The sequence below is a fragment of the Balaenoptera borealis genome, assembly GCF_965194805.1.
Source record: "Balaenoptera borealis genome assembly, chromosome: 3".
Classification (NCBI taxonomy): domain Eukaryota; kingdom Metazoa; phylum Chordata; class Mammalia; order Artiodactyla; family Balaenopteridae; genus Balaenoptera; species Balaenoptera borealis.
Window position 1 is genome coordinate 7,656,913 of NC_138866.1, and position 21,208 is coordinate 7,678,120.

General features: G+C 36.4%; 1 protein-coding gene across 4 annotated transcripts in view; it reads right to left on the reverse strand.

Annotated features, from left to right (window-relative positions):
* VRK1 (VRK serine/threonine kinase 1) overlaps positions 1 to 21,208 on the reverse strand; it is a 75,382-nt gene that overhangs the window by 13,860 nt on the left and 40,314 nt on the right. For all 4 annotated transcript variants that reach the window (XM_082384578.1, XM_082384577.1, XM_082384579.1 and 1 more), the window contains 8 exons: positions 16,906 to 16,975; positions 15,870 to 15,957; positions 11,496 to 11,604; positions 11,284 to 11,376; positions 9,257 to 9,389; positions 8,345 to 8,465; positions 7,991 to 8,049; positions 3,717 to 3,895 (listed from right to left, as the gene is read on the reverse strand). In XM_082384578.1, the coding sequence (XP_082240704.1) occupies positions 3,717 to 3,895; positions 7,991 to 8,049; positions 8,345 to 8,465; positions 9,257 to 9,389; positions 11,284 to 11,376; positions 11,496 to 11,604; positions 15,870 to 15,957; positions 16,906 to 16,975 (852 nt within the window). The remainder of the gene's footprint in view (positions 1 to 3,716; positions 3,896 to 7,990; positions 8,050 to 8,344; positions 8,466 to 9,256; positions 9,390 to 11,283; positions 11,377 to 11,495; positions 11,605 to 15,869; positions 15,958 to 16,905; positions 16,976 to 21,208) is intronic.

Consider the following 21,208-nt stretch of genomic DNA (forward strand, 5'->3'; position numbering starts at 1 on the left):
GCTTGGCGGTATCTACTAAAGCTACTAAGCATATGTAAACCCTATGCCCCAGGAATTCTACTATGTATACACCAAACTTGAAATAATTATATATGTTTCCCAAAAGAATTTATAAGAGTGTTCTTAACAGTATTATTGCAATCACCAAAAACTGGAAACAATGCAAACATCCACCAAGAGCAGAAGGGATAAATGAACCATGATATAGTCATATAATGGAGTACTACACAGGAATAAAAAAACAAAAGACTTTTGTTACTTGTGACAGCATGGAAATTCAGAAATGCAAGGCAGAAATAGAGACACAGATGTAGAGAAGAAACGTATGGACACCAAGGGGGGAAAGCGGTGGGGGAGGGGGTGGTGGAGTGATGAATTGGGAGATTGGGATTGACATGTATACATCAATATTTATAAAATAGATAACTAATAAGAACCTCCTGTATAAAAAAATAAATAAAAAAAATTCAAAAAGAAAAATAAAGAAATACAAATGAATGAAAGACAGACACAAAAGTGTACAAAACGTATGGTGCTACTACTACGTTTTTCTTTAATAGCAAAACTAATTTATGGTGTTAGAAGTCATAAAATTGGTTACTCTTACTGAAGGGGTAATGGCTGGGAGTAGGGCATGAGAAAGGTTTCTTGGGTTCTTGCAATGATCCATATTTTGATTTGGGTGACATCTAAATGCATACGTTCACTTTGTGAAGTTCAAATTCCACAATTATTTGTGCACGTTTCTGTACATATGTCATAATCTCACTCAAAAATTTAGGGAAAAAAATACTTGACAAAATTCAACCAAATAAGACAAGATTCAAAATAAAGAACTCAATAATGGGGTATCTAAGGAAAGGAATTCTTAGTAAACACTGAATCCACTTAGATACAGAACTAAGGCTAAACTACCATTAAAAAACAGAAAGAAATGTATCAACTGCAACAATCTAAATTTACATAATTAAAATACAGTTTCTATCATTCTATCACGCAAAAACAGCTAGATAGATCTTCACCAAATTTAGATGGTATATTTGGGGCAATCTGACCTTAACTATAGGCTACATGGTATAAATTTAATACTACATTAGGTGTGATCATCTCAAAGAGATAGGAAGTTGTCCACCAGAGGAGCTGCAGGCCACTGATGTGCATTGGAAGACCTTTCTCTGCTCTTGTTCAACTCTTTGTACCATGTTCCAGGCTGAATGCCAGCAGGAATTTATTTATTATTTACTTAACAATGATTTTTAAGGGCATGGTGATACTTAGTGTCTTTCCACTTCAGATTTATGTCATCCCCAAATTCTGTGCTTTAAATAATACTCTTAGGTTATTGAGACTAAAAACAGTTCAAAGTGGATACATTCATATTTCACTATAGTTTCCGAATTTACTATACCATAATCAAGCATGGCTGTAAAAAAATGGATAGAAGGCTTGCTTCATTCCACTATCGATCAATTCTTATAGGTTTTTTACCTTATCTCTTAGGAATATAAAGAGAAATATACATTGAATTGATTAAACTTATCCCTTTCAGAGATATGAGTGTCCTAAATACAAAGAACACATACTTTTTTTTTTTTAAAGTTTTAAAAAATTATGACAGAGGAAAAGAAGGAGCAAGTATGCAATTATAAGGATTAATACAGTTTCTAGGATGAAGCATTATATTCAGCTCTGAACTTCCTAGTAACCAGAGCAAAAGAAAGAATCTCAACTATATACTCCTTCCTAAAAAAGAGAAGGAATACTAATGTCTCAAGGAGGAGAGTTTTCTCTTGTTGGGAGCCTCCAGACTGAAAAGTTGGATGGAGCTCTGCTCTTATCTGTTTTAGATGTGGCGTATTTACAATTTATTTGAAGAAAATGTTCTGATGCTTTAAAAAGAAAAAGAAAGAAAGCTTAAAAAAAAAAAAACTGCTCTGGTCCAACTCTTTCACTTTACAAACAAAAAACAAAAGGCCAACAAAATTAACAACTCACCTACAGTTACATGGTTATCAAGGAGCTTCATGATCTTACCTAATCTTAACTTTTATTAATTTCTTTTTAATACAAAAACAGTCCTATATCAGCTCTGAGGGGAAAAAAAGCAGCAAACTAATGAAGGAAATCTAACAGTTTAGCTTTTTATTCATTTTCTCCCCCTAAATGAAGCTTTATACATGTAGGGGATGATCTAACAAGAAATTTCCAGCTTTCTGAACTACCCAAGGACACAAGAGAATTATAAGGTCACAGATGTTAGCTCTGCAGCAGACTGACCTATTCAGCTGTAAAGTCAGCCAACCCGCAGAAACCAAATTTTCTCTAGCATGTAGGTACAAACAACAGCGACTTGCAAAGGAAAGGGGAATGGTACTAGACAAGTTCTTACCTCAACAGAGATCTTTACTTTTCAATCAGCAAAATTTTAGAGAAAAACACTACAGAAGCCAGCTATAAATATTAACGTACAAAAATCTGTCCTGAGCAAGAAGATGCATGTTGTATGTTTATATGTGTACGCAAACTGTAAGTTTACCACCTTACTGAAAAATTCCACTCAGCCTTCCACTTGTCCTCTTCACTTAAAGCTGGATATGGCTTTCCACACGGTTGTTGACCACAAAAATGGAGCAGGTGCAATTAAGACAAAACTTATGAAAGCAAAAACGATGTATATATAGATGCATATGTATAATTTCAGATTCTGTGATGAAATTACAAAGAGACGTACTATTAGCCCAAAAAGTCAAATTCATGATCCAATGTCAAAATTCCTATCTTCTTTGTAAGTTCTTTTAATATGCTGCTTCTTATTTTAAAGGGAGAAAATCTGTTTTTAACTCTTTATCTCATAGTTTGGAATCTAAGATTTCCAAAGGAATCTACTGGAGTTTACAGAGTTAACGACAATTAAAACAGTCAATAACGTAAAAAAATTTTTTTCTTCTAAAAGCAGTTTTCCTTTCCCATGTAAAAGCAACTAGCACATTTTAGTAAACAATCCAGATTAAAAAGGAGACTAAGTTGATCAATAATTATTAAAAATAACCAATAAGTTGATGTATACCTGCAAAATCGAAATTTTAAAGTAATACCAGGAGTTATTTACATGCCTGCGCAATATTTCTACCATAAAGTTTATTATTTAACATTTCTTTCCAAAAAATTAATCCCCTTATATACAGATACACAGCTTCACATAATGAGATTTCTGTAAAGAGCAAAATAATGTTCAAATGGGAAACACAACACGACAACAAACAAGGAAACTTTCCAATGTAATTTTCAAATGGTAATTTTTCAAAACCAATTTTCAAATAGTAAATACTTGGACCACACCAATGAACAAGGAAAAAGTGAAAGACAAGATCAACCCTAAGGGGTGACGCGGGAGAAAAGAACACACAGACTATGAATTGAATGCCCCACCCAAATCCCTCTGCCAGACATTAGTATCCCGAGTTAGAATCTCTTTAGGAATTTCCTAACTTGCTACTGGACATAAGAAACACATAAATATTCATTTTTCTACCACCCTCTACATATTTTTCTATATCATAAAGAGTTTGCTTTTACATCATGATGATAAATATTTAATTGCGTAGCAATCTGTTATTAGTTCCTTTACTGAGCTACTGGTTCTCTTACCTAAAATTAATATTCGCTGCAATTATAGTCACATGACGCCCAAAGGAAAATTCAGTAACAAAACTCACCTTTGTTATTGCTTTTGCTTTCAAACTTCCGTTCTCCACAACACTGAGGTCCAGCCTGCTGTCATCCTCACTTCCTACAGCTTTCAGTCCTTGCAAAAGAATATCTCGTAACTGTTGATAAAGAGGTTTTTCGGCATAATCCAGTAATTTCACTGTTTCCATGTACTTAGCAATTTCATCTAAAAGAATAACACAATTATTTTGTAATTTTTTGTCATAAATACAATGTACTTTTCTAAGAAAATGATACATGGTTATACTAAAATTAGAATGCAAATGTATAGCTTGTTAAAGATGTTTTTTTCAATCACTTCTTCAATGGAAAGTATGCTTTTGAATTCAAGAATTGTCAGATAAGTCAAATAAAAAACGTATTTTGAGAAACAATGTAAAAAACATTTTTTAATTGTGAGAGATAGTAAGACAGAAGACATGCTTAACATTTAAATATATACAAAAAATAATTGCTGTAGTTTTAAAGCTATTTTTTTAAAAGGACCTAGAATAAAGATTATAAAGTAAAATGTGCTTAAGTATACAATAAATATCATAGCCAGTATTTTTTTTTTTTTTGCCACAGAAGCCATTAGTTCTACAGAAGACAGCTGCATTCTTTGCATAAATAAGAAATAAAACATATGAAAAACAGGTTGAAAAAAAGAAAAAGAAGCAAGGCCTGGTTTTCCCATAAAAGAGAAAAATCGACTTCTGAATGATGAAAGGTTTACTGTACACTGAGGCAGAACCAAACCCATAAAAAGAAATCTTACTAGTCAAGATCAACACTTTTCAACATCCATCTAAAAATCCATCTTTAGGCTAATGACTCATACATGTTATATCCCCAGCCCAGCCTTTCCACTGCTCTCCAGACTTTTATATCCACTGATTTCCACTGACTCATATCAAATCCCAACAAATGCAAATCCAAACTCCTGACCAACCCCTAAAACCTGTTCTCCCTGTGGTTTTCCCTGTCTTGGTTACTGAAAATTCCATCCTTCCAGCACCTCAAGCCAAGAATCCTCTTCCCACACCCCACGTCCAATAAATCAAGAGATCATGTCAGTGCTACACACACACATGCATATACACATTCATTCACTCAGGTATTCCTTAAGCACCCACCACATGCCAGGCATGATTCTAAATACCTGGGTACATGAGAAAAAAGAAACAAAAATCCCTCCCTTCAACTTTCTTAATCTGAAAAAGGGGATCTATAGAAAACCTAAAGCAAACATCACCAATATGGTAAAATACTGAACACTTCCCTAATGAGAGAAGGAAATGGCAAGGAAGTCCACTTGCACCGCTTCCATTCTGCCTGAAAGTCCTGTAGCTTTTAGCCAGTACAGTAAGGCAAGAAAAGAAACAGAAGGCATCACGAGTGGAATGGAAGATGTAAAACAGTTTATTCACAAACATGACAGTGTGTGCAGAAAATCCTAAGGAATCTATAAAAAAACTTCTAGAACCAATATGTAAATTTAACAAGGTCACAGGATATAAGGTAAATATTTAAAAATCTATTTTACTTCTATATACTACCAACAAGCAATTAGAAAAACAAATTTTAATAAAAATATATCACTTAACAAGAGCATCAAATACCTAGTAACAATTATAATGAAAGATGGGCAAGATTTTTTCCAGATTAATACTATAAAACACAGGTAACACAGAAACTGAGACCAAATTAAACAGAAGACAAAGTATCAATAGTATAAAGATGCCAATGCTCCCCAATTAGTCCACGGACTCCATGCAATCCCACTCAGAATTCCAGCAAATTGCAGAGGGAGAGGGTGTGTGCAGAACTGACAAGGTGATTCTAAAAGGTACACAGATATACAAATGATCAAGCAAAACAGCAAAGTCAAGTATAAAGAAGAAACAGTGCTAGAGGACTTAAACTACCATGTATCAAGACTTTAGATAAAGCTACAGTAATTAAGACAGTGGGGCCCAAGAAGAGAAAAAAAGAACAATGAAAGAGCCCAGAAACAGACTCACAAATCCACACCTGATTTAACACAAAGGCGGCATCACAGGGAAAGGCTGGTCTTTTCAAGAAAGGCTGCTGTTAATTCTGTTAACTATGCAAGGTGATAGATGTGTTAAATTATGTCCATCTTGGTCATCATTCGCCCATGTGTACGTACAGGCAGGCACACCTCAGAGACACTGCGGGTTCAGTTCCAGACCACCACAATAAAGTATCACAATAAAGCAAGTCACTTTAATTTTTTTGGTTCCCCAGTGTATATAAAAGTTATGTTTACACTATACTGTAGCCTATTAAGTGTGGAATAACATGATGTCTAAAAAAATGTAGGTACCTTAATTAAAAAACACTTTATTGCTAAAAAAATGCCAACCATCGTCTGAGCTTCAGGGAGTCATAATTTTTTTGCAATAGTAACATCAAAGATCACTGATCACAAATCACCATAACAAATAGAATAATAATGAAAAAGTTTGAAATATTGTGAGAATTACCAAAATGTGACACAGATAGGAAGTGAACAAATGCTGTTGGAAAAATGGCACCAACAGACTTGCTCGACTCAGGGTTGCCACAAACCTTCAATGTGTAAAAAACACAATATCTACAAAGTGCAATAAAGTGAACAGCGATAAAACGAGGTATGCCTGTATATCAAATCATGTTATACAATTATATTTTTCAGTTATTCCTCAATGAAGTTAAAAAGTAAATAAAAACATCCAAAAAATGCAACAGTGGGAATTAATTTCACAAATGCAATACTGAGTGAAAGACAAAGAACTCCAATAGAAACTAGAACATTAAAAATCCCTGCCCTCATGAAACTATCTATTTTGTTCACTCTATGATTCCACTTCTATATAGTTCAAAAACAAATCCTTAGTGTTGGAAGTTAGGCTAGTGATTCATTAGGCCAGTGGGAGAGGCTCGTGATTGGCAGGAGGCACCAGGGGGTGTTTCTGAAAAAGCCTATAACATTCTATTTCTAGATGTGGTTGGTAGGTTGCAAGTTTAAACGGCATAAGGTCAGGGTAGACCTCCCTGAAAAGGGGATAACTGAGCAATGGCTTGAAAAAGACTTCTAAATATATCCAAACCGACCACTCCTCACTACCTGCACTGCTACTTCCCTTGCTTGGATTATTGCAGTAGCCTCCTACCAGCTCCTGTTTATACCCGGCCTTGCTTCCCTAGCAGTCGATCTTCAAAACAGGAGTTGGAGAGAGTTCCCTTAAAGATAGACAATTCACGTCCCTCTTCTCCTCCAAACCTCACGTGCTCCTGCTCAAAGTAAAAGCCAAAGCCCTATGATGGCTTAAAAGCAGGCAACCCTCAAATACACCTGGCACTCACGTTCCTTCTGCCTGGAAACGCTCTTCCCCAGACTTCCCCAGAGCTCGCTCCCTATCTCCTTCCTACAGCTACTCAATTGTCATCTCCTCAGTGAGGCCATTCCTGGCCACCCTATTTACAATTCCAATCCACCTCCTCGCTTCACTCCCCAACCCATCCCCACACCCCCTAACTCTACTCACTGCTTTCTTCTTTCTGCCACAGTACTAACCATGCAATATACTGTGAAATTCACTCGTTTGTTTACTGTCTACCTTTCCCAACTAGAGCTTCATGAGGATAGGAATTTTTATTTATTTTGTTCACTGGTGTATCCCTAGTGCCTAGAATGGTCCTTCGCACACAATAAAGCCTCAATAAAAAAAATAGTTGAATTACTGAATGAAATTTGGTTCCATTACTGAAAGCACTGAATAATAACTGAATCAGGCCCACCTGTGGAAAGGGAAGCGCCTGTTTCACGAGAGCAGGCCGCAGTGCACTGATTACACTTCACAGTGCCCGAGCTCCTACATTACGGGGTGGTCCACAGACCTCAAGACTGTTTTTCTTGCAGAAAACAAGATCCCTAGGAACACTCAAGAAGTCTTCTCTTGGGCTTCCCTGGTGGCGCAGTGGTTGAGAATCTGCCTGCCAATGCAGGGGACACGGGTTCGAGCCCTGGTCTGGGAAGATCCCACATGCCGCGGAGCAGCTGGGCCTGTGAGCCACAACTACTGAGCCTGCGTGTCTGGAGCCTGTGCTCCACACCAAGAGAGGCCGCGATAGTGAGAGGCCTGCGCACCGCGATGAAGAGTGGCCCCCGCTCGCCGCAACTAGAGAAAGCCCTCGCACAGAAACGAAGACCCAACACAGCCAAAAATAAATAAATAATTAAATGATTTTTAAAAAAAAAGAAGTCTTTTCTTACCTGGCTTGCTCTTCTCAGGAAAACATTTGTCCATCAAACCTGCAATATTTTCTCTGTATCTGTTAAAAATTAAAGGCTGAGTCACTGTTTGAAGCTTGATGCCACAGAAAGTTATTAATATTTAATAACAGTAAAAAGCACATTAAGCAGTATTGTGCTACATCCTAAATACGCTTACGGACATTCTTCTAAAATAAATTCAACAAAAGACCAAGGAATCTTACTGTTTAACAAGTACTTTCTTATTTCTACACTAGTATCAGTTAAAACTAGAGTCCCCATCAAGAAGTTCTGACTAAACATCTGCCTGATCATGATTTTGCCCAAAATAATTTATTATCAGTTTTCCTTTACCTAATTTTGGAATCTCTAACATAGTTGGGATCTTTCAAATTATCCTCCCAAGGAAGATGGCCGCTAAGCCACTGGATCATGCAATAACCAAGGATTTCCAAGTCACCGCGTCTTGATGGGGCTGTGAAACAAAGAAGCAGATTCAGCACACTGAAACAATGTTTAAGGTAGAATTTCAGGTACATCTAAAGGAATAAGGTAAAAGGGTCAACTCTACAGTCTTGTTTTTCATCATCAAATCTTGACTCCATTTTGAAAAAAGCACCGAACACTGGGCAGTATAAAAGAAATAATTTACCTCCAACTAATAATTTACTTTAAAACCCAAATTGGCAAACTCTACAGTTTCACACTGAGACTATTAGCCTAGGAAATAAATTATAAAACAATGACACATTAAATAGTGCCCTTGGAAAATGTGAAGATATTAAAAATGCTATAAGCTATTAAGAAGCCCAGAGAACTGGGGATTTTAGCTCCTCCACAGTGTTGGGTACAGAAAAAAAAGAAACGACTGCTGAAGAAACAGGCCAACTTAATAGGTGACAAAATAAAAGTCTACCTGTTACAAATTTGTAGCTGCGTAAGAAACTTACAGACTTTTAGGGGGAAAATACCCCAACATTCCAATTAAGCTAAATAAAAACAAAAGAAAGCCTTATTGCAGCTGACTGAACTACCTCCACCACTGAAACCCTGGTGATCTTTGAAGGGTGGGAGGAAGACAGGGAGGGAACACAGGTGCCCTCACATTGCACAAATGTAGGAGCCTAAGCTCTCCCTTCTTCCCCCATCCTATCCTGCCTCTTCAATTCTGATTTACTTGTCTGAGTATTTATTGCAGAAGAACCGTGTAGGAATTCAGTTGAAAGCACTGGCAATGTGTCTCTTGTTCAGGTGCCGCTGACGTACCCGCACCATTGTGCGCATCGATGCTGGTGAATTCAATCGTGCCATCGTGACATCTTTTGGGGTCTTCTTTGTATTCTTTATGAATTCCTTCTGGGCAGTACCGATAAGCAAGGCCATAATCTACCAAGTACACCTATAAATGTCCAAACACCAAGACAAATTAAAGGCAAAATGACTACACATATACTCCTTTAAAGCCCAGAAACAGAATACTGTCACCTGAGGGTAGATTCATCCACAAGGCCATACTACAGCACCCCAAACAAGTTAGATCCAACACGCAAACAACTGCAAGCACTTAATTCTGAAAGACTTACTATTTAAAGAAAAACGTTAAATGACCATGTAGCTACAGTGCAGATAATATCACCTGACTTCTTTAGACAAGTATGTGTTACACCTGTAAATAATCTTGTCTCCTCAATTTGAGCAAGGATTATAAATCTTACACTTTTCCTTACAGCATCTAAAACAAAACTGAGCACAGAGTAAACCATCAATACTTGTTGCAATACAACTGCCACACACTGTAAGACTCCTAACTTAGTTGACACATGATATGTTAGTTATTCCCCTCTGTCTTCACGTATAAAATAATCAAATATCAATTCACTTCATAAAAATATTTCACAGATTATAATAATGATCTGAAGAACTTTTAGATGAGGCTCTTAGCTACATTTAAATATTATAATATTAAGGTCAAGTCTTCATAATTAGAACTAAATTTTAGTATTATATATACACATATCTATGGGATGTATGTGTATATCTGATTAGCATACAAAGCTAATAAATTTGGCTTTCCTCTATTCCAGAGCCACATATTACATCTCTAATTCTGGGTAACTGTCTCACAGATGTATGTATCTGGTCACAGGAGGGAACTGAAGTAAAAATTTGGGGCTGGATCTAACACATACATCTAATACTAGAAAAATCACCCTATCCAAAACATATGCCCAAAGGATAACCAAGCTGCAAAAATACTTCCATCTAAACAAAAGGCAGCATGTTTTAACCTAAACGCATCTAAAACAAGTTGCCTGGAAATTTTGTGATTGCCTTTAGGATTTCTCCATTAGCCTGCTCTAGACCAGAAACTTGCTTCTGTTCTGTGTATACAGATCCCTTACAGCCACTGTAACAGAGATGGGGAAGGGGAAGCAAATATATGAGATGACAGGAAAACAAAGGGGAGCCAAAGGAAAAGGGAAAACTAAGCAAGAGGAAGTCAAAGTTAGGTCTGAGACAAAAAAGAATAAAGTATGGCATATCGACATACACAGTTAAAAATGTTTAAATATTCCTTTCTTATACAAGATCAAGTAAGAAGTGAGAACACACATGAAATGGATTAAATACAGTGGCCCAACTATGAGTGTCAACGAAACCTTACTTTTACCAAAATCATGGAATCAGCTTCAAGAAAATTATGAATCCCTCTACTCTAACTAAACTGACCCAAATAAAGGTATAATAACATTAGCTTTTCTCCTTTCCTTAAAAAGTGAAAATTACAAAGTGAATGTAATAAGCTTAAAAAATGCACATTTGAATTCCAAACCCTACAAAATTTAGACAGCTAAGATATTTCTGTAAACCAATTGATTCCAATAATCAACATGTTAAAGACCAAATTCTCCAAGTAACAGAACACTTACATTTGATGGATTTCTTGAACAAAGGAAATTTAAAAAATGACAAAGCAGAAAGGCAAACATAATTCATTGGTGCACTATATAATTTTAAGCTTCCACCCCCAAATAGCTATTTGAAATTCATTTTGTATCACAAGTACTTCTTCTGAATATTATTTAGGGCAAAATAGCCAACTTGATAAAGTGCCAACAAATCGCATCAAAAATGTAGAATGTTAACTAGATAAAAGTGTCAAGAAGAAATATTATTATTACCATATCTAGTTGAAAAAGTAAAACTTCTGCAGGGGTTCAAAAGTTCATAGCAACCATACTTGTTTTCAAACAACAGGTTTTAAACAGTAAAACTTAAAGTTACAAAACTACCTGGTCAGGATTCTTGTAGCTGAGAAGAAGATTTGAGGCCTTGATATCTCCGTGTACGTACTCATGCTCGTGAATGTATTCCAGAATATCCAGCTATAAAAGCATCATATAGAATAAATTAATGCAGTACCTAACACCAACCAGCAGAGGACCGAGCTTCAACACAACTAGGCTTTACTGGATTAAAAACGAGAAGAATGTAGCTCACATACAATTCTTAAGCTTAGCTGCAAGACAGTTTTCCGAGAAAACCTTTTGGCATTTGCTTCATATATTTTCTGAAGGTCACTCCCAAAGCGATCCATTATCATAAACCTGTAACTAAAGACAAACAAGAAAAGTCAATGAACAAAATGTAACTCAGGAAAACCTATTTTGCAATGAGTACTCTCCTTTCAAAGTAATTTTTTTCAAGGCAATGTTTACTAAGAAAGTAGATAGACAAGGCAAGGAAAGAAAGAAGGAAGGAAAGACGAACATTTGAAACAAGTTCTTCCAACTAGAAATCTCAAGAGCTGTGAGAGCTTTCCTGTCTTGACTTTTACCTTACGGGCCTCCTAGTCTCAGCAAGTTACATGAGACAATATTCAATGTAAGAAAACACCCACAGAGAGAAGACAACAGATACTTCACAGTAAAGATAAAATAATCTGAGTAAGATTGATGTCACTAATTTTTGTCACAGTTAATGTTAATTTATGTTTCTGTATATTAGCTTCCTGCCTGTGACTGTTCTCTTTTTTTAAGGCACATTTTAGCAGTATTAACATTCTGTTAAAATCAGGACTGTCAAGACATGCTGTAACAATAGCTAAATGCAGTAAAACTGCTTAAATGGTGTAAAAGAACTGTATACTAAGTACTCAACAAATAAGATTTGGGGAACAGTAAATGTCCTGGAAAAACATGAAGATTTTTGGTTTTGCCACAAACCAACTCTGTCACCTTGGCCAAGTCACGTTTCTTCTTTGGGCCCCAATTTCCATAGGTGTCAAATGAGAGAGTAGGGCCTCATGCTTTCTAAGGTCTTTTCCAGCACCCAAATTCCAAGATTCAATAACCATTCAATAACCAGATTCAATACACACATATTTCAGTGTGTACTGAAAAACATCACCTAGTTGCAGTAACATGGTTCACCTTTTGCTCTGTGGACCACTTTTATCTTTATAGAGTTTTCCAGATTCTGAGTTGTCTAGTTAAACCATTCAATAAAATCAATAAAAACCAAGAACACACTCAAAATGTATCAAAATATCTTCAAATGGGGATAAGATTAATAACCATCCTAACAACTACAGCTGGCATTTGTTGAAGCCTTGGTACGAGAACAGCACTATTCTAAGCACTTTAGATGTATCAGTGCATTTAAACCTCACATCACCCTTATGAGGTAGGAGGTCCCATGAGCCCCATTTTACAGCAGAAGAAAACTGATCATTAGTAACTTGTCCTCTAGGAAGTGGTGGATCCATGCTCCTGACCACCACACCAAACATATCGATATAAATGAACATAAGTAGGACCCAAAAACCCCACTTATATATTTTAGGTTTCTAAGATAAAAATACAGTATGAAAAGTTCAGTAAGGAAGGAAGAGCTAACATTTAAAAGACAACACGCGAAATAAAAAATTCAAGATTCTACCTATTTTTGAAGTGGAAGAGAATTAGAGATCTTTTGAAACATCTTTTAATAAATTAATTAATGTCTATAGCGGTAAATTGATTTGTCCAAAGTCATAGAATTAGTCAGTGGCAAAATGTCTTCATTCTTGCAAGATTTTCAGTACCCTGACCTCTAAAATATTAGAGGGAACAGTAATTTTGACTCCCTGATTTCCTCTGTACAACAGGTTTTGAGAGGTTGAGGGATGAGACCAAGGACAAATGTACACATTTGTTTTTACAAATAAGTGATGTGATTGTGTAATTATTATGAAATAATATGTAGGTAACAAGAATACAATCTCTGCTGTTACTCTGAAAGGGAGCTAAAGCACACTTGGTTAATTCAACCAGAGATCTATTAATATATCACATGAAGTAGACCTTTGTTTTTATTCACAGATCACTCCACCACTGCTCTCAACAATCCCTTAATCGCCTCACCACGTCTAAATTATACACATCAAGTGAAGCATGATTCTGAATACTGCATATAAATTTTTACCACATTCTTCTGCAAGGATATGTCTACCACTGAGTACTAAAAGGAAAAGCTACTTTAAATAACTCTTCTAAAGTAAAACCATCGATGTGTACTTTCCTGGGGACTTGGATAAAACAATGCAAACAATGGGAATATATAAATCAGTATAAATGATTTAATAATGATAGCAGCTAACATTTTTATGAGCCTAACACTGTTCTAAGCACTTATATTCATATCACTTCAGATGAGTTACAGGGGAAAGTAAGGATTTCTGGCAGGGGAGGAGGGCTGGAAGGACAATCTTACTTTCTATTTTTTTACTTTTGTAAGAACTTAAATGAGGGAATTCCCTGGCGGTCCAGTGGTCAGGTCTTGGCACTTTCACTCATGGGGCCCCAGGTTCAATCCCTGGTCGGGGAACTAAGATCCCGCAAGACGTGCAGCACAGCCAAAAAAAAAAGAACTAAGAGAACTAAAATGATTATTTTTAAGAGCTTCAACCTAAGAATTAAATCAATATCTTATAGGTGATCAACGTTCCCGTTTAGGAAATACTTCTAGGCACTCTGTGTTACAGAAGACACAGGCCGAGTTGTAAGGTCACCACAAGTCAATGGTGAATCAGCTGTACCTCGAGGGTGTCTGTCCCTCTGTTCAAACACGTGCAGTAGCTTCCAACTACCTACTGCACACAGGCCCCAAACAGGCCTTTCCTCCCCATCTTCATTACCTGCCTCAGCCTCTTTCTCCAAGTTATTTCCTTCTCTTTCTCATGTGTGTGCAAGTCCTCCCTTTCTTTGTTAAAGAAAGATGGCCAATTACGCATAAAATAATGTCATGTCTGGAAAAAAAATTCATTAAAAAAAAAAGAAAGATGGCCAAGAGGCCAGCCAGCAGGCCAGAAGCCTATTCTGACCCTGTGTTCATGTTACTCCCCACTTGAGATGCTATTCCTTCTCTACAGTGATTTTTTAAACCAGCAGTTCTTAATATTTAAGGGATTAAAGACCCCTTTGAGAGTAAAAGCTAACACACATATTCTAAGAGCTTTACATTTAATACCCCTTATTATGTGGATAGGTGTTACTCTATTTCACAGATGAGGAAATTGAGGCAAAAAGAAGTAACTTACCCAGTCACACACATTTTAAGGGGCAAAACACAGATTTGAAACCAAGTGTCTGCCTCTAGAATCCTTAACTCTTAACTTAATCCTTGCTCTATACTATTTCTCCAGAAAATTTCTGAAAAATAAAGAAACTTGTCCCAGCAAAACCACATATAACAAAATGTTCTCTCGTCATTCCAGGGAGTTCCCACGCTCCCTCAGGTGCCTGGGTTCCAGGATAAGAACTTCCTGGTGAACAACGCTGGCGGCCCCCCCAGCAGCTCCTCTGCTCTCCCTCTTCTCCGACAGCGCACCACTCTGGTTCAGGCTTCCCCCCACCTCATCACTGTGATCACTCTGCCCTTGCCAGTGGCTGGTTTAAGAATGAGCAGCGATAAAACTCTGACCAAGAAAACATGGGGGAAGTCTGCCACGAGACCCCTGGGAAAGGTTTCCCTGCCAGGAAAGTGAAACTCGCAAGAAGCAATCCCATTTTCTGCTGCTGGGCACTGTGTCTGCAGGCGAAGCCTAGAAATGGGCAGCCACCTGGAGACCATACAATGGGGAATTAATAGAGAACAAAGCCAAGAGGGCAAAAGGGCAAGACAAAGGAAGCTGGGCACTTGACAATTACTTAAGAGAGCTGAGTCAGTTTTATCTTTACCTGCAGCTGAAAGCATCCTAACCAATATACCCCAGTTCCAACTAAATCTACTCTTCAAATCTCAGCTACCAGCATTGCTGAATGATGCTCCATTCATTCATTTAAATATTTTTAAAGTGTCAATTATGCATCAAAAGCATTGGAGGTTTTCTCCAACTCCACTCTGCCAGCAATATTCTCTCCGTTCTGAACTCGTAAGACATATAAGAGTCAGCACCACACAATTTGGCACTTAACTGGCGTCTGGTTGTTTCATACAGCCTTGTTTTTTCTCTTCAGCTAGACTGAAACCTCACAAAGGTGGGCAGATTATGTATCTAACAGGAAATGCCAAATTGAAGCCTGTGGGCTCCCTTTTACATAAATAACATGGAATTTTCTGTGTGTTTGCTTATTCATTTTTAAGGGAAAAAAATAATGCAGGCAAGTTGGCTTTGTTCCTACTTGTCAGCTGGGTTCCAGGCAGCTGCTTCCACTCGGTACAAGTCCCCCAGACGAGACAGAACACCTTGTTCATCTCTGTTGAATACATTCCACACAGCCCAGGTGAAGGCCAAGCAGTACTGTAGGTAGGTGCTCAGTACATAATTGTTGACTAAACAAACTGAACTGCGAATGCTCAAAAAGGGAGGAGAAAAATAAAACATGCATATTTTTACCTTTTTCCATTTTTGTCATGTAGACCAGACCCCCAGTACTTAGGGACACCCAGGTACTTCAGTTGATGGGTACGAATCCATTTCTGAACTACAAATTAAAACACATGCTGGTGATTTCAATTTTTTTATCAGCAATTTTTCTCAGAAAAATCAATAACAGAATGCCTAACATATACATGCAATAAGATTTCACCTTTATTCATAAAAAAAGAAAGTGAACAATACATTGTACCCAACAAATGAACAGTATTTTACAATCAAATCATTTTTATTAACCCACAAAATTGTGTTATCCTGTCCTAAACATTGTCTTTAAAATGAAAAATCTGCAAAAAACATTTTTTAAAAAGTCAAACCACACGCAATTACAATTAATATCTCCAATTATGTAAATGTTTACTTGTTTCCACAGAAAGACTTACTTTTTACACCTATCTAAAAGTTTTTTTACCTCATTCTAAAAGTTCTCAACCAGGAAATCAAGCTCCAGGAGAGACAGAAGCCCCTCGAGAGATTCCCAAGCCTGATACCATCCTACAAGGAGATTCCGCGGATTTTTAGAGGGGACGAAAGGTGAGAAGGGGATTGGAGGACAGGAGGACAAGGGTAGCTAGAAGAGGTCCTGCTCTCTCCCTTGATAGTCTTCTAGTTCATATGTGATGGAATCTCTGCCAGTTATGGTCTCCAGAATTTAGAAAAACACTCAAAAAAAGACTTGGAGATCCTTGAGCCATACTCACGGATTAGGGTTAATTCTCAACTTTTAACAATATTTCCTAAATCATATATTATTTATTAACTCTATATTATCAATATAAGTGAAATCTTATCATAACAAACCTGTTAAGGGATCAAATTAAGGGATCAAAATTCTTTCATACAAATCTCATTTAAATAGAATTTATCTATGAAGTAAAAAATAACAAAACATCATAATATAAGATCCAATGTTCTAGTCTTGGCTTAAACAAAACAAAACAAAACAAAACCAGTGGTCATTTTAAAAGCGCAAACATATGTGTACTGTATTTCTTACTTTGCTCTGGTTTGGCAGCTCGCTGGTAGAACTTTAATTCAGTAAAAAGAGGTCCATTGTCACTGGGTTCCTTAAAACAGAAGAGTTCATTAGCACAAGCACAGTAGTTAAAATTACTGAGTAATTTTCAATGAACCTTCAAAACAGATTAATAAATCAATTTTCTTTCCAAACAATACGATTTTGATACTTCAGTTTATAAGATATGTTTAAGATTAAGTAAAACTCTTCAAAAATGTTTCAGATAGTCTCAGAAGAGTCCGTAAGTCTTGTATTTCTCTCAAGTTCCATTTCTACATGTGATAAACTATACAAAATCAGATATACAGCTCAGTCTTTGCAGAAGTTTAAGAAAAATTGTTAACCTTATCTTCATCATTATTAAGCTTTCTCTTAAGTAAAGATCAGCAACCATGTTAACTGTTTCACCAAAGGGCTACAAGATATTTCTGAGATTTAATGAATAATAAAATTTCAATACCTGATTTATTCAATTAGTGGCAAAATACCATTCCTTTCCTGTTTCTCGTTACAATTTTATCTATTATCAAAACTGGCAGAAAACCAACCTTATCACAAAGAAGAGTGTTCTGGAACTCCCAGAGCAAACGAGCACTGTCCATGTAACTGTATCCTTTCCTGACACTGATTCTCATGATTTTCAAACTAAGGAGCCCTACCATTTACTTCCCACATGATAATTTAAAGTCAAGAGGAAAATAAGGCTCGATAAGAACTGTTTTCCATCAACTTTACTAAACTACACTTGTTTCATATCCTTAAAGGATATTAACAGTTAAAATTATTTGCAAAGAGTCTTATATTCACAAAAAGCTATGTGACAAATGAGAAACATCAGCCTGCCGGGAGTTCCGCCTTGTGAAATAAATCTGGAGTGGCGAGAAAGATCTTCTAATTTTGTGGACTTTTTATACAGTAAACTTTGTCTAAAATTGATTAATATTTGTTTGATATTTTATGTTGATATTATCTTGTTTATTGAGAATCTGAGAAAAATTTTGAAAAGTAGCAAAAACTTCAAGTAAGGAAGCTAACATTTCTAAACTAATTTTGGGGCTGCTTTCCTTTTAGGAAGTACGGGAAGAAAGTTATTTTGGACAGAATATCTGTGTAACTGGAGTTCCAGGGTCAGTGGAGCATTAGAAGTGATAAAAGAGGTCTACTACCTTAACTGAGAGAAAATTTGTGAAAATATGTAGGTTTCTGCTACTGGAGATGCCTTTTGCAAATACATAAAATATGTTCACCTTTTTTTATTCAAGATACTCTCACTCTCATAGAAGTTAATTTTGCTCCTTAAGGTTTAAACAGAACTACTCTAAATGCACAGTTCCAATATCTCAGATTTCTTATAGTTCAGAAAAATAGGAATCCCTAGTTAAAGTACTTATAGGAAGATTGATTAGGCAATATGCAAAGAGTCAGGCCGCAGCCAGTTAAGAATATTGGACAGCAAGAGAGCAACATATGTAACACTGGGATCAGAACCTGAAAATAAGTCAGCCTTGATTGTTACAAGTAAGTATACTTTACAGCCCAGCCTTGGAAGAGAATGGTATACAAGGATTTGGCATGTCATTACCCCTTAAGAAGTAAAAAACTAACCAATGTACTAAGGTATGCCAAATCTCTAATTTGTGGACTCATTACCTTGAGTTTCACCATAACCTGTGGTTCCTTTCCTTGCAGCAGTGGGAGCTAGACAGACACTTGTGAATGTTTAGAGCCCATGGCTGAGAACAGGCCTTCAGCAGGAGTAACAAACTCAGTGTAAGAATGAAAAAAGAAATAGAAATTCAGGAAAGGAATTTTGGTAAAGTTACTCTCCAAAGGCTAACTTTTAGAGTAGCTCATTAACACAATTCAGGTTTGAAAGGGGTTTTCCTAAGACTAATCCTGGCTTATTACCATCAGTATAAAAGTCTGATTTATTCAGTTTCAATCTATGTCATATCAACTTTAATTCTCAAGCTTTCCTTCTGGCAATAATTTATTAAACATATAGTAATGAGAATCAACCTATATAAATCAGGCTATTATATTGAAAGCCCCACTACAATGAAGGCTCTTTGAGCTCATTTCATACTTTCTCTAATCCAATAAGATTCCATTATAACAAAATAAAGGAGCTACTTCCTTGGCATTGCACTCGAGCCAAAGCTAGCTATTTCTGTTAAAGAAAATACCTTAACTCATAACTAAAATTTTATTAACATATTTCAAATCTAAAATACTTTGCCAACTCTGTAATAGCCAAGATTTAGAAAAGAAATTGGGACTGACATTTTAACTAGAATATCACTAAACGTTTCTTTAAGACTTCTAAGTGTCAAAATGAAGATGACAACAGAAAAAAGATTAAAATGTGATATATTTCAATGGCACCATCTAAAAGCAACTGGCTGCCATTTAAAAATGAAGCTGTATAAAGTTTCTCCTTCCTACCAAAGAATTATGAGATATGAACTGAAAATTCAGGTCACTTCTCATAACATCAACGAGGGAAATTAAACATCAGTCTGCAAACTTTTTTCCAGAGAACTTCGGAACGCAGATTTCTATCAGTACATGCTGGGAAAGGACTATGATATACAGAACTGTTAGAACATAAGATCCAGAAGCCTGGCCTCCACCTCCAGTTCTGCTACTAGCTCACTGGCGTGACCGCAGAGGGGGACTGAGAGAACTAATTCATTATACGATCCATTAACCAGAAATCACAAAAGGAAATTTTTCTCCTTGCATTATCCAGTATTTTAATGATCAATTTACCATTTCTCTCTGCACATTTACTTTCCTGAACTAAAATACAGATAGTGTCTCCCAGTTATCCAGAGGCAGAGAATACAAGTTTGCCATCTCTTGTGACCCAGCACCACGACTCCAAGGCTGCTCCCATAAATCAGTAAGGATTAAGGCCCTAAACAAAACCAGACACAGTCATTTGGGAGGAGAGAAAATGTACTTAGTATGTACCGAAACACCTATCTTAAATATGTTAGTCTTAACTTCATTTCAAGACCAAATGTAAGAAATGTGTGGGTTAATATTTGCAGCTCTTTCACAGAGCAGAGATCCGTATTAGAAGCAACCAAATGTTCTAACAAGTCTTCCACATTAACATGGAAGCCCTACCAGAAGCACAGGGTACCTGGTGCCACTACTGAGTAAAAGGATCCCCACACAAAGGTAAACAGGAGCGTGCGCACAGGAGTCCACTGGAAATAATTAAGGTGCTCTGTGCGACAGACTCTACCAGTGGGTCTCAACCTTGATGCTCAAAAGAATCCCTTGAGGAGACTTTACTAAAAATACCAATAACCAGGCCCTGTACCCAGAGATTCTAATTATCCTGTAGAACCAGAGCTGAGAACCACTGTTTGATTTGATGTGCTATTACACTATTAAGTCTAATTTCACATTAAAAATCAATTTGCCTTTGATTATTTCTTAAATAACATTTGCTGAGTTTTTTTCTTTCTCTAAAGATAAAATATGTGCTCACTTTAGAAAATCTGAAAATATTTTGATATATTTTCTCCATATATAGCTATTTTATAAAATTACCTCTATACCATAAATAATTTTGTATCTTGCTTCTTTTGGTAATTAATTATGAAATTTCCCCAAAGAGTAGTATATGTTCTTTGAAAACATGATATTTAATAGCTTCTGAGGTTAAAATGGCAAGTGTTTGTAAATAGTTCTGATTTTAATACTGGAAAGAAGTCATAATCATTTTATATATTTGGTGAACCATTTTGACTTTTAATACTACAAAGCTCTGAGAATATAAGAACTGCAGAATAGTAATGGACAGAGCTATGGCAACACCTATCAGAAGTGAAGGTAAATCATGCATACAGGCCTGCACTAAAAGGCATAGACAAGAGGCAGAAGCAGGTGGCATCAGTAAGTTTCAAGGCGGTAAGCAATTATGCCTAAAAAGTTTTCAAGGCATTTAAGGGTGGCATAAAGAAAACAAAATTTAAAACAAGGTCCTTATCATCAAAAACTTAAAATCCAGTTAGGGAGATAAAATAAACACATAACCTAAAACAAGTAGTGGCCTGAAAGGATATTAGCAAGTGAAATTGTAAAATAAATGGAAATAGAATGAGTGCTACAGAGGTTTAAAGGAGTTCAGAAAAGACAGGTATTAGGGAAGAAACAAGCAAACAGCAGTCACTAAACGGTCCCTTAGAGAGGAAAGAAAAAGTCAACATTGTTTTGTTTATGGCATTCTTCCAGGATCACAGAGAAACCACAACTTTGAAAATGT